The 13,402-nt window shown below is 49.1% G+C and overlaps 1 protein-coding gene across 6 annotated transcripts in view; it reads left to right on the forward strand.

Annotated features, from left to right (window-relative positions):
* Positions 1 to 12,801, forward strand: part of LOC140405359 (protein lifeguard 2-like) — a 43,671-nt gene extending 30,870 nt beyond the window's left edge. For 5 of the 6 annotated variants that reach the window (XM_072493671.1, XM_072493670.1, XM_072493675.1 and 2 more), the window contains 3 exons: positions 1,148 to 1,243; positions 6,885 to 6,938; positions 11,957 to 12,801. In XM_072493671.1, the coding sequence (XP_072349772.1) occupies positions 1,148 to 1,243; positions 6,885 to 6,938; positions 11,957 to 12,106 (300 nt within the window). In that variant the 3' untranslated portion in view covers positions 12,107 to 12,801. The remainder of the gene's footprint in view (positions 1 to 1,147; positions 1,244 to 6,884; positions 6,939 to 11,956) is intronic. The other variant, XM_072493674.1, reaches the window with a different exon arrangement.
* Positions 12,802 to 13,402: the final 601 nt, after the last annotated feature.

Raw genomic sequence — 13,402 nt, forward strand, 5'->3', positions numbered from 1 at the left:
TGCAGGTTAGCGGGCGGCACGGTGGCGCAGGCAGTGGTTAGCACTGCTGCCTATGGCGCTGAGGACCTGGGTTCAATCCTGGCTCCGATTCACTGTCCGTGTGGCGTTTGCACATTCCCTCCGTGTTTGCGTGGGTTTCACCCCCACAACCCAAAGATGTGCAGGTTAGGTGGATTGGCCATGCTAAATTGCCCCTTAGTGTCCAAAGATGTGCAGATTAGGTGGGTTTATGGGGCTAGAGTGCTCCCTTCCCAAGCCTCTCCGCCTCTCTCCCATGTTACAGCACTTAAAATTTACCTCTCTAACCAAGTGTTTGACCACGTACTGTAATATCCCCTCATGTGGCTTGGTGTCAAATCTTGACCGGCATGGTAGCACAGTGGATAGCACAATTGCTTCACAGCGCCAGGGTCCCAGGTTCGATTCCCAGCTTGGGTCACTGTCTGTGTTGGGTCTGCACGTTCTCCCCGTGTCTGCGTGGGATTCCTCCCAGGTGCTCCGGTTTCCTCCCACAAGTCTCGAAAGACGTGCTGGTTTGGTGAATTGGACATTCTGAATTCTCCCTCTGTGACCCGAACAGGCGCCGGAATGTGGCGACTAGGGGAATTTCACAGTAACTTCATTGCAGTGTTAATGTAACCCTACTTGTGACACTAATAAAAATTAATGATGCTCCTGTGAAGTTCCTCAGATTGACATTTTTGTCAAAGGCGCAATACAGATGCAAGTTATTGCAGCTTAATCCTGTACATACCAGAATAAGTAAGGGCGAGATCTGTAATAAATAATATATCAACAAAAATGCTTTATTTTTGCGATAGTGTGATTGCACCTCTCGTTCCTCATATGCTACAGCTGACAGTCTTAAGCTGGAAGCCCCAGGCACCTCCATACGGGGGAAATTGGAGAGAGTGCATGGTGTTCTACTCTAGGGCATCTCCCAACGTTTGTCCACTAAACAGCAGAGGCTTGAGATATGTTTGGGCATTGTCCATAGAGCCAGTATGATGGGCAAATATTCACAGCAGGGGTGGTGGGGATAGAGTTTAGATTTTTTTTGACATGTCTACTTCATGTTGATTTTCATTATTTCTGAATCTAATCACAGATCTAACAACCAAGATTTTCTCTTACGTTTTTTTTCCAGTTTGACTTTACCTCCTGCCATGGGGTTCTGTTTGTGTTGCTGATCGTCCTTTGCATCAGTGGTTTAGTCCTGGTGATTGTGTTGCCGTTTCACTATGTACGTAAACTCCTCCACCATTCCAACCTCTCACTTAATGGACGCCAATGATTGCCGCTCCTTTCAAACGAGGGAAGCGCTCCACATTCACCTCTGCCTAAGTCTCGCAGGACAAAATGCATCTCAAAACAGAATGACTACTGACACCACAGTTGTCCTCCATCACCCACCCAACTCTGCTTAGGGCTGCGGAATGTGTTGCGGTTCAGGGTCACCTCTGGAAAGTTTAGTATTCCAATTCTCTTCCCATGCCTAGCAGTGAATTAAGGCAGACTTCATCTGTTTCTACAGCTAATAATTCCCAAAAGTCGCCAGCCTGTCGCCAGCGGCTTGAGGGGTGCCACTCCACATCAAAAATGGCCGACCAGGAGTCTCTCCCGCTCTTACCGCCGATCATTGATGTGTTTGGAAGAATTTACAGGTTGAGACTTGACCTTGTTATAAACACACCTTCTGTGGCCTTCAAGTCCTGGGGTTGCACCCTGTGTCTGCGTGGGTTTCCTCCGGGTGCTCCGGTTTCCTCCCACAGTCCAAAGATGTGCAGGGCAGGTGAATTGGCCACGCTAGATGGGCACTGAATGGGCGGCACGGTGGCACAGTGGTTGGCACTGCTGCTTCACATCCAGGGACCCGGCTTCAATTCTGGCCTCGGGTGACTGTGTGGAGTTTGCACTTTCTCCCCGTGTGTGCGTGGGTTTCCATCCCACAGTGCAAACATGTGCAGGTTAGGTGGATTGGCCATGCTAAATTACCCTTAGTGTCCAAAAGGTTAGGTGGGGTTACGGGGATAGGGTGGACGCGTGGGCCTAAGTAGGGTGCTCTTTCCAAGGGCCGTTGCAGGCTCGATGGGCCGAATGGCCTCCTTCTGCACTGTAAATTCTATGAATTAAATTCTATTTAATTGGAAAAAAATAAATAATTGGGTACTCTAAATTTATTTTTAAAAATCAAGTCCTGGGGTGGGACTCCAATCCAGAGCTTCTGGCTCAAGAGGGAGGTACGCTACCCACTGCGCCACAAGCCCTCCACAGGGTTAGTGTTTAGGAGGTTATTAACATGGTGCATTACACAAGATCTGAGCTTGCGATGCCGATTGATAAGATGGACCATTGGCAGAAAAAATGATTGACACCACGGAGCAATGACAGAGACAACGTGACTCTGTAGGCCATTGGATGCCGCTATTATTGATAATGTGGGCGAATGGATGCCACTATTATTGACAATGTGGGCCATTGGATGCCGCTATTATTGACCATGTGGGCCAATGGATGCCACTATTATTGACCATGTGGGCCAATGGATGCCACTATTATTGACAATGTGGGCCAATGAATGCCACTATTATTGACAATGTGGGCCAATGGATGCCACTATTATTAACAATGTGGGCCATTGGATGCCACTATTATTGACAATGTGGGCCATTGGATGCCGCTATTATTGACCATGTGGGCCAATGGGTGCCACTATTATTGACAATGTGGGCCAATGGGTGCCACTATTATTCCTGCAGGATGTTTGAGGTGAGGGATGCAGTTAGTGTCCCTGCTGATTTTACCTGCAGGAAGTGCTGCCATCTCCAGCTCCTCCAAGACCGAGTTAGGGAACTGGAGCTGGAGTTGGAAGAACTTCGGATCATTCGGGAGGCAGAAGGGGTCATAGATAGCAGATTCAGGGAATTAGTTACACCAAAGATTGGAGATAGGTGGGTAACTGTAAGAGGGACTGGGAAAAAGCAGTCAGTGCAGGGATCCCCTGCGGTCGTTCCCCTGAGAAACAAGTATACCGCTTTGGATACTTGTGGGGGGGACGACTTACCAGGGGTAAGCCATGGGGTACGGGCCTCTGGCACGGAGTCTGTCCCTGTTGCTCAGAAGGGAAGGGGGGAGAGGAGCAGAGCATTAGTTATTGGGGACTCTATAGTCAGGGGCACAGATAGGAGATTTTGTGGGAGCGTGAGAGACTCACGTTTGGTATGTTGCCTCCCAGGTGCAAGGGTACGTGATGTCTCGGATCGTGTTTTCCGGGTCCTTAGGGGGGAGGGGGAGCAGCCCCAAGTCGTGGTCCACATTGGCACTAACGACATAGGTAGGAAAGGGGACAAGGATGTCAGGCAGGCTTTCAGGGAGCTAGGATGGAAGCTCAGAACTAGAACAAACAGAGTTGTTATCTCTGGGTTGTTGCCCGTGCCACGTGATAGTGAGATGAGGAATAGGGAGAGAGAGCATTTAAACACGTGGCTACAGGGATGGTGCAGGCGGGAGGGATTCAGATTTCTGGATAACTGGGGCTCTTTCTGGGGAAGGTGGGACCTCTACAGACAGGATGGTCTACATCTGAACCTGAGGGGCACAAATATCCTGGGGGGGAGATTTGTTAGTGCTCTTTGGGGGGGTTTAAACTAATGCAGCAGGGGCATGGTTACCTGGATTGTAGTTTTAGGGTAAGGGAGAATGAGAGTAGAGAGGTCAGGAGCACAGATTTGACGTCGCAGGAGGGGGCCAGTGTTCAGGTAGGTGGTTTGAAGTCTGTCTACTTCAATGCCAGGAGTATACAAAACAAGGTAGGGGAACTGGCAGCATGGGTTGGTACCTGGGACTTCGATGTTGTGGCCATTTCGGAGACATGGATAGAGCAGGGACAGGAATGGATGTTGCAGGTTCCGGGGTTTAGGTGTTTTAGTAAGCTCAGAGAAGGAGGCAAAAGAGGGGGAGGTGTGGCGCTGCTAGTCAAGAGCAGTATTACGGTGGCGGAGAGGATGCTAGATGGGGACTCTTCTTCCGAGGTAGTATGGGCTGAAGTTAGAAACAGGAAAGGAGAGGTCACCCTGTTGGGAGTTTTTTATAGGCCTCCTAATAGTTCTAGGGATGTAGAGGAAAGGATGGCGAAGATGATTCTGGATAAGAGCGAAAGTAACAGGGTAGTTATTATGGGAGACTTTAACTTTCCAAATATTGACTGGAAAAGATATAGTTCGAGTACAATAGATGGGTCGTTTTTTGTACAGCGTGTGCAGGAGGGTTTCCTGAAACAATATGTTGACAGGCCAACAAGAGGCGAGGCCACGTTGGATTTGGTTTTGGGTAATGAACCAGGCCAGGTGTTGGATTTGGAGGTAGGAGAGCACTTTGGGGACAGTGACCACAATTCGGTGACGTTTACGTCAATGATGGAAAGGGATAAGTATACACCGCAGGGCAAGAGTTATAGCTGGGGGAAGGGCAATTATGATGCCATTAGACGTGACTTGGGATAAGGTGGAGAAGTAGGCTGCAAGTGTTGGGCACACTGGACAAGTGGGGCTTGTTCAAGGATCAGCTACTGCGTGTTCTTGATAAGTATGTACCGGTCAGGCAGGGAGGAAGGCGTCGAGCGAGGGAACCGTGGTTTACCAAGGAAGTGGAATCTCTTGTTAAGAGGAAGAAGGAGGCCTATGTGAAGATGAGGTGTGAAGTTTCGGTTGGGGCGATGGAGAGTTACAAGGTAGCGAGGAAGGATCTAAAGAGAGAGCTAAGACGAGCAAGGAGGGGACATGAGAAGTATTTGGCAGGAAGGATCAAGGAAAACCCAAAAGCTTTCTATAGGTATGTAAGGAATAGGCGAATGACTAGGGAAAGAGTAGGACCAGTCAAGGACAGGGATGGGAAATTGTGTGTGGAGTCTGAAGAGATAGGCGAGATACTAAATGAATATTTTTCGTCAGTATTCACTCAGGAAAAAGATAATGTTGTGGAGGAGAATGCTGAGCCCCAGGCTAATGGAATAGATGGCATTGAGGTACGTAGGGAAGAGGTGTTGGCAATTCTGGACAGGCTGAAAATAGATAAGTCCCCGGGACCTGATGGGATTTATCCTAGGATTCTCTGGGAGGCCAGGGAAGAGATTGCTGGACCTTTGGCTTTGATTTTTATGTCATCATTGGCTACAGGAATAGTGCCAGAGGACTGGAGGACAGCAAATGTGGTCCCTTTGTTCAAAAAGGGGAGCAGAGACAACCCCGGCAACTATAGACCGGTGAGCCTCACGTCTGTAGTGGGTAAAGTCTTGGAGGGGATTATAAGAGACAAGATTTATAATCATCTAGATAGGAATAATATGATCAGGGATAGTCAGCATGGCTTTGTGAAGGGTAGGTCATGCCTCACAAACCTTATTGAGTTCTTTGAGAAGGTGACTGAACAGGTAGATGAGGGTAGAGCAGTTGATGATGTGTATATGGATTTCAGCAAAGCGTTTGATAAGGTTCCCCACGGTAGGCTATTGCAGAAAATACGGAGGCTGGGGATTGAGGGTGATTTAGAGATGTTGGTCAGAAATTGGCTAGCTGAAAGAAGACAGAGGGTGGTGGTTGATGGGAAATGTTCAGAATGGAGTACAGTCACAAGTGGAGTACCACAAGGATCTGTTCTGGGGCCGTTGCTGTTTGTCATTTTTATCAATGACCTAGAGAAAGGCGCAGAAGGGTGGGTGAGTAAATTTGCAGATGATACTCAAGTCGGTGGTGTTGTCGATAGTGTGGAAGGATGTAGCAGGTTACAGAGGGATATAGATAAGCTGCAGAGCTGGGCTGAGAGGTGGCAAATGGAGTTTAATGTAGAGAAGTGTGAGGTGATTCACTTTGGAAGGAATAACAGGAATGCGGAATATTTGGCTAATGGTAAAGTTCTTGAAAGTGTGGATGAGCAGAGGGATCTAGGTGTCCATGTACATAGATCCCTGAAAGTTGCCACCCAGGTTGATAGGGTTGTGAAGAAGGCCTATGGAGTGTTGGCCTTTATTGGTCGAGGGATTGAGTTCCGGAGTCGGGAGGTCATGTTGCAGCTGTACAGAACTCTGGTACGGCCGCATTTGGAGTATTGCGTACAGTTCTGGTCACCGCATTACAGGAAGGATGTGGAGGCTTTGGAGCGGGTGCAGAGGAGATTTACCAGGATGTTGCCTGGTATGGAGGGAAAATCTTATGAGGAAAGGCTGATGGACTTGAGGTTGTTTTCGTTGGAGAGAAGAAGGTTAAGAAGAGACTTAATAGAGGCATACAAAATGATCAGGGGGTTGGATAGGGTGGACAGTGAGAGCCTTCTCCCGCGGATGGAAATGGCTGGCACGAGGGGACATAACTTTAAACTGAGGGGTAATAGATATAGGACAGAGGTCAGCGGTAGGTTCTTTACGCAAAGAGTAGTGAAGCCGTGGAATGCCCTACCTGCTACAGTAGTGAACTTGCCAACATTGAGGGCATTTAAAAGTTTATTGGATAAACATATGGATGATAATGGCATAGTGTAGGTTAGATGGCTTTTGTTTCGGTGCAACATCGTGGGCCGAAGGGCCTGTACTGCGCTGTATTGTTCTATGTTCTATTATTGACAATGTGGGCCAATGGGTGCCACTATTATTGACAATGTGGGCCAATGGGTGCCACTATTATTGACAATGTGGGCCAATGGGTGCCACTATTATTGACAATGTGGGCCAATGGGTGCCACTATTATTGACAATGTGGGCCAATGGGTGCCACTATTATTGACTAAATAAGTCAATAGCAGAGACCAATGTTGCTGACAACAGTTGCCACTAAATGAGAGTATTGTACAAAGTAAGAGGCCCTGGCTGATGCTGTCTCTGGTTTGTGTTTCAGGTTCCCTGGCTTCACGCTGTTTATGCAGTGCTTGGCGCTGTCATTTTTACAATGGTGAGTGATTCACGGGGAATTTTTACTTTGCAGGTAAGCTATTGAAACACAAACCCTATTCCCCCCCCCCCCCCCCCCCCCCCGCCCCCCCCACCTCACCAGCCTGTCCCTCCACATTCCCTCCCATTTTCAACTCCCACTTGGGGCTGTTTCCGTTTGGAGATTTGACAAGCTGCCCACAAGATTTAGGAAAAGGCGTGTGTCCAAAACCGCTGGAACAAGGTAAGTTTAGTATTTCTACCTCCCACTTCAACTGATGGCCAAACCATGGCCTCCGTTTGTTGCTGGCTGCAGTTTCTTTTGAGGTTTAACTGCCACCTTCTCCACCAGTGCACCACCAGTTTGAAGGGCAGGCAGGCTACTGGCTGAAGTGCCTGTCACATGTCAGCTGAGCTCCAATGTTGCGGTTTCGAGACCCTCCCCGGAGACCTCAGCACAAATCTAGGCTCATACTGCCAGTGCAGTACCGGTGGTGTACTGTGGGAGGTGCTGTCTTTCAGATGTGATGTTCAAGCCCTCCCCGAACTGGATTGAAAAGGAATTGCGGCACTTCATAAAGAAGAGCAGGATCCCTAAACTGAGGTGTGTTCCTCGAACCAGAGCTTAAACAGATTAACTGGTCATTATTGCGCTGCTATTTGTGGGATCTTGCTGTGCGCAAATTGGCAGCCGCATTCCTGACAGTCCGACGGTGGCCCATGCTCCAAAGGTACCTCAAAGGCCGTAAAGTGCTTTGCCACAGCCTGTCATCCATTGCCTTCATTTCTAATCTGCATGCAAGACTGGAATTACTAGGGGTACGAGGCAGGGGTGCCCACTGTCGCCGCTGCTGTTTGCGCTGGCCATAGAGCCATTGGCGATGGCTCTCAGGGGGTCGGCAAAGTGGCAGGGGATAATGAGGGGACAGAGGGAGCATCGGGTGTCGCTCTATGCCGATGACCTCTTGCTGTTTATTTCGGATCCGTTGGAGAGTATGGGAAGGATTATGGGCCTGTTGGGGAGGTTTGGAGGGTTCTCGGGATACAAGCTGAATGTAGGGAAAAGCGAGGTATTCCCGGTGAATGAGCTGGCACAGCGGGCTAATTTAGGGGGCTGCCATTTCCGGTAGCGAGGGATAGGTTTAGGTACTTGGGGATTCAGGTAGCGAGGGAATGGACGGGGCTCCATAAGTGGAACTTAACGAAGCTGGTGGAGGAGGCCAGGGAGGATCTTAAGAGGTGGGATACACTGCACTTAACGTTGGCGGGGAGGGTCCAAGTGGTGAAAATGAACATTCTGCCGAGGTTCTTGTTTATCTTTCAGGCTCTCCCGATCTTTATACCAAAGGCCTTTTTTCGGAAAGTGGACACAATCATCTCTGACTTTGTATGGGCGGGGAAGGTGCCGAGGGTGGGGAGGACCCTGCTACAGAGGCAGAGGCAGCAGGGGGGGTTGGCGTTGCCAAACTTGCTTCATTATTATTGGGCGGAGAATGTGGACAAGGTGCGGCGGTGGTGGGAAGGAGAAGGGGTAGAGTGGGTTAGGATGGAGGAGGAATCTTGTAAGGGGTCTAGTTTGAGGGCTATGGTGACGGCAGCATTGCCAATGGCTCCGCGTAGGTATTCAGGGAGCCCAGTGGTGCAGTCCACGGTGAAGATATGGAATCAGCTGAGGAGGCATTTTAGGGTGGAAGGGATGTCGGTGCTAACGCCGCTGTGCGAGAATCATGGGTTTGAGCCGGGGGGGGATGGATAGTGTATACAGGAGGTGGAGGGAAGTGGGGCTGGTCAAGGTGAGGGATTTGTATTTGGAGGAAGGGTTCGCCAGTCTGGAGGAGCTAAGGGAGAGGGTAGAGCTGCCGAGGGGGAGTGAGTTCAGGTATCAACAGGTTAGGGACTTTGCACGAAAGGTCTGGAAGGGGTTCCCCAGATTGCTGGGATACACCCTGCTGGAGCGACTGCTGCTTCCGGATGTGGAAGGGGAGGGAAGAATTGGGGATATATATAAGTGGCTGGGGGAGCAGGGAGGCGAGCGGGTGGTGAAGATCAAGGAGAAATGGGAAGCGGAGTTGTGAATGGAGATCAATTGGGGAGTATGGAGTGAGGCACTGCGAAGGGTAAACGGGACCTCCTCTTGTGCAAGGATGAGCCTGATACAGTTTAAGGTGGTGCACAGGGTGCATATGATGCGGGCGAGAATGAGTGGGTTCTTTCAGATTGGTAAGCTCGAGGAAATACTTGTTAGGAAGGAAGATGTGTTGGGCATTTTGAAAAACTTGAGGATAGACAAGTCCCCCGGGCCTGACGGGTTATATCCAAGGATTCTATGGGAAGCAAGAGATGAAATTGCAGAGCCGTTGGCAATTATCTTTTCGTCCTCACTGTCAACAGGGGTGGTACCAGGGGATTGGAGAGTGGCGAATGTCGTGCCCCTGTTCAAAAAAGGAACTAGGGATAACCCTGGGAATTACAGGCCAGTTAGTCTTACTTCGGTGGTAGGCAAAGTAATGGAAAGGGTACTGAAGGATAGGATTTCTGAGCATCTGGAAAGACACTGCTTGATTAGGGATAGTCAGCACGGATTTGTGAGGGGTAGGTCTTGCCTTACAAATCTTATTGAATTCTTTGAGGAGGTGACCAAGCATGTGGATGAAGGTAAAGCAGTGGATGTAGTGTACATGGATTTTAGTAAGGCATTTGATAAAGTTCCCCATGGTAGGCTTCTGCACAAAGTAAGGAGGCATGGGATAGTGGGAAATTTGGCCAGTTGGATAACGAACTGGCTAACCGATAGAAGTCAGAGAGTGGTGGTGGATGGCAAATATTCAGCCTGGATCCCAGTTACCAGTGGTGTACCGCAGGGATCAGTTCTGGGTCCTCTGCTGTTTGTGATTTTCATTAATGACTTGGATGAGGGAGTTGAAGGGTGGGTCAGTAAATTTGCAGACGATACGAAGATTGGTGGAGTTGTGGATAGTAAGGAGGGCTGTTGTCGGCTGCAAAGAGACATAGATAGGATGCAGAGCTGGGCTGAGAAGTGGCAGATGGAGTTTAACCCTGAAAAGTGTGAGGTTGTCCATTTTGGAAGGACAAATATGAATGCGGAATACAGGGTTAACGGTAGAGTTCTTGGCATTGTGGAGGAGCAGAGAGACCTTGGGGTCTATGTTCATACATCTTTGAAAGTTGCCACTCAAGTGGATAGAGCTGTTAAGAAGGCCTATGGTGTGCTCGCGTTCATTAACAGAGGGATTGAATTTAAGAGCCGTGAGGTGATGATGCAGCTGTACAAAACTTTGGTAAGGCCACATTTGGAGTACTGTGTACAGTTCTGGTCGCCTCATTTTAGGAAGGATGTGGAAGCTCTGGAAAAGGTGCAAAGAAGATTTACCAGGATGTTGCCTGGAATGGAGAGTAGGTCTTACGAGGAAAGGTTGAGGGTGCTAGGCCTTTTCTCATTAGAGCGGAGAAGGATGAGGGGCGACTTGATAGAGGTTTATAAGATGATCAGGGGAATAGATAGAGTAGACAGTCAGAGACTTTTTCCCCAGGTGGAACACACCATTACAAGGGGACATAAATTTAAGGTGAAAGGTGGAAGATATAGGAGGGATATCAGAGGTAGGTTCTTTACCCAGAGAGTAGTGGGGGCATGGAATGCACTGCCTGTGGAAGTAGTTGAGTCGGAAACATTAGTGACATTCAAGCAGCTGTTGGATAGGTACATGGATTACGGGAAAATGATATAGTGTAGATTTATTTGTTCTTAAGGGCAGCACGGTAGCATTGTGGATAGCACAATTGCTTCACCGATCCATGGTCCCAGGTTCGATTTCGGCTTGGGTCATTGTCTGTGCGGAGTCTGCACGTCCTCCCCGTGTCTGCGTGGGTTTCCTCCGGGTGCTCCGGTTTCCTCCCACAGTCCAAAGATGTGCGGGTTAGGTGAATTGGCCAATGATAAATTGCCCTTAATGTCCAAATTGCCCTTGGTGTTGGGTGGAGGTGTTGAGTTTGGGTAGGGTGCTCTTTCCAAGAGCTGGTGCAGACTCAGTGGGGCCGAATGGCCTCCTTCTGCACTGTAGATTCAATGATAATCTATGATTAATCTAGGACAAAGGTTCGGCACAACATCGTGGGCCGAAGGGCCTGTTCTGTGCTGTATTTTCTATGTTCTATGTTCTATGTTCTATGTTTCAGGGGGTAGCAGATGAGTGTGAGAGGTGTGGGCGGGGGCCAGCAAATCATGCGCACATGTTTTGGGGTTGTGAAAAATTGGGAAGATTCTGGGCGGGAGTGTTCGCGGTCTTAGCCAGGATAGTGGAGGAGGGAGTGGAGCCGGACCCTTTGGTGGCGATATTTGGGGTCTCAGAGAAGCCGGAGCTCATGGAGAGGAGGAAGGCCGATGAAATGAAAATGAATGAAATGAAAATCGCTTATTGTCACAAGTAGGCTTCAAATGAAGTTACTGTGAAAAGCCCCTAGTCGCCACATTCCAGCGCCTGTTCAGGGAGGCTGTTACGGGAATCGAACCGTGCTGCTGGCCTGCCTTGGTCTGCTTTCAAAGCCAGCGATTTAGCCCTGTGCCAAACAGCCCCAAGATGTCTTGGCCTCCGCCTCTCTGATTGCACGGCGATGAATTTTGCTGGAGTGGCGGTCGGCATCCCCACCGGGGGCAGCAGCATGGTTGGGTGACCTGTATGACTTCCTGCGGTTAGAGAAGATAAAGTATGAGTTAAGGGGCTCAGCAGGGGAGTTTGAGAAAAGGTGGGGGATGCTTGTGACCGTGTTTGAGGAGCTGTTCATCATGGGGTGGGGGGGGGGGGGGGGTGGGGTGGGGGGGGGGGGGGGTGGGGGGGGGGGGGGGAGGAGAAAAATCTGTACAAACTGTTTAGTTGATTGTTGGGAAGAATGTTTCCCGGGGTGTTTATTTGCTGTAACCTACTTTGATACAAGTTTGAATAAAATGCGTTTATAAAGAAAAGACTGTAATTACTTTATCTCCACCGAAAGCAACCATGCATTATGCTTATTCTTCTCCAGTTCCTGGCCTTTGATACGCAGCTGCTGATAGGGAATCGCCGGTACGCAATCAGCCCTGAGGAGTACATCTTCGGAGCGCTGAATATCTACCTGGACATCATTTACATCTTCACCTTCATGCTACAGATTTTTGGCACCAATAGGGAATGAGCCAGCCAGAATGGACAGTCTTTGCTCGACATCGACCACCGGGTGTAAGAATGCTGGCCACAGCAACACCCGGAGTTACAGCAAGTGGAGTCGCCGAGAGAATCCATTCTCTCCAGCTTGTCCAGTAACTTTTTGATATTGGAATTCTTTTGCGTTAACATACCGTGAATCTAGTATAAGGTGGAACTGCACACGCTTATAGGTAGAAGCATGACCACAAAACATATACTAGTGTATTTTGAGCTATCTCTGTGCAAACTTCCAAGTCGCAATTTCTGACCGATCTGCAAATTCCTTGTATTGGACGAGGCTGCCAGCGATCCATGTTCAGCTTCCTCTTTTCTCAAACTTGTATTTATTTTTTAAAGGGTGCTGAACAATATTTGGGGGAGTGGGGGGGGGAGCTTGTTAGCTCTGTTAGCTTGACAGTTAGTATGTGGGTTGTGGTGAATGTATTGCATTAACCATTCACCATGTATGTAACTGTATCACGCTGTTGCCCATGAGGGCTCCACCTATGGACCATTGTAAGGTATTACCTGTGATGTATCATGTTGGTGCCTTTGTGGGCTCCGCCCCTGGCTCCTCCCCTTGAGGGGAGGTATAAAGAGCAGTAGTCCTGTAGGTGGCTCCCAGTAGCAGAGCAGTCGCAGGTAGGCACTGTTCTAGTCGATTAAAGCCACAGTTTACTTCTACTCCTTGTTTCGTGTGAATTGATGGTCGCATCATAGGTTAGATTAACACTAACTGTACAGGGTTTAGTTCCCTGTTCTGGCTGAGGTAGATTTGGGGCCTACCTCCTCTCCCCACCCATTGTCGAAAGAAAATCGCCGAATTAAAAAAAAAAAACCTCAACATGGCGGAAGGGGGAAATTTGTCTCATTCTTGCTCTTGCACACTGGTACGTATCAGTGGTGGCTCATTGGGTAGCACTCTTACCTCTGAATCAGGAGGTAGAAGGTTTTAGACTATCTGCCGAGACTTGAGCCTAAAATCTAGGCCGACACTCCCAGCACAGTCCTGAGGGTTGCTGCACTGTTGGAGGTCTCAACCACCTTTTTGGGTGAGACTTGAAACTGAGGCCCCCGCCTGCCCTCTTGGGTGGACGTTAAACACCCCACAACACTGTTTCGAAGATGAGCTCGCCATGATCCCCGCTTTAAAAGCAGATGAGATCATTTATTTCATTTGCTGTGTGTGGGAGCTTGTTGTGCGCAAATTGGCTGCCGTGAATGTTGACAACAGTGACAGCACCCGAAAAGTAATGATTTGTGGCATTAGGGAAGGATGTAAAGG

This window comes from Scyliorhinus torazame, chromosome X, assembly GCF_047496885.1.
Source record: "Scyliorhinus torazame isolate Kashiwa2021f chromosome X, sScyTor2.1, whole genome shotgun sequence".
NCBI lineage: Eukaryota > Metazoa > Chordata > Chondrichthyes > Carcharhiniformes > Scyliorhinidae > Scyliorhinus > Scyliorhinus torazame.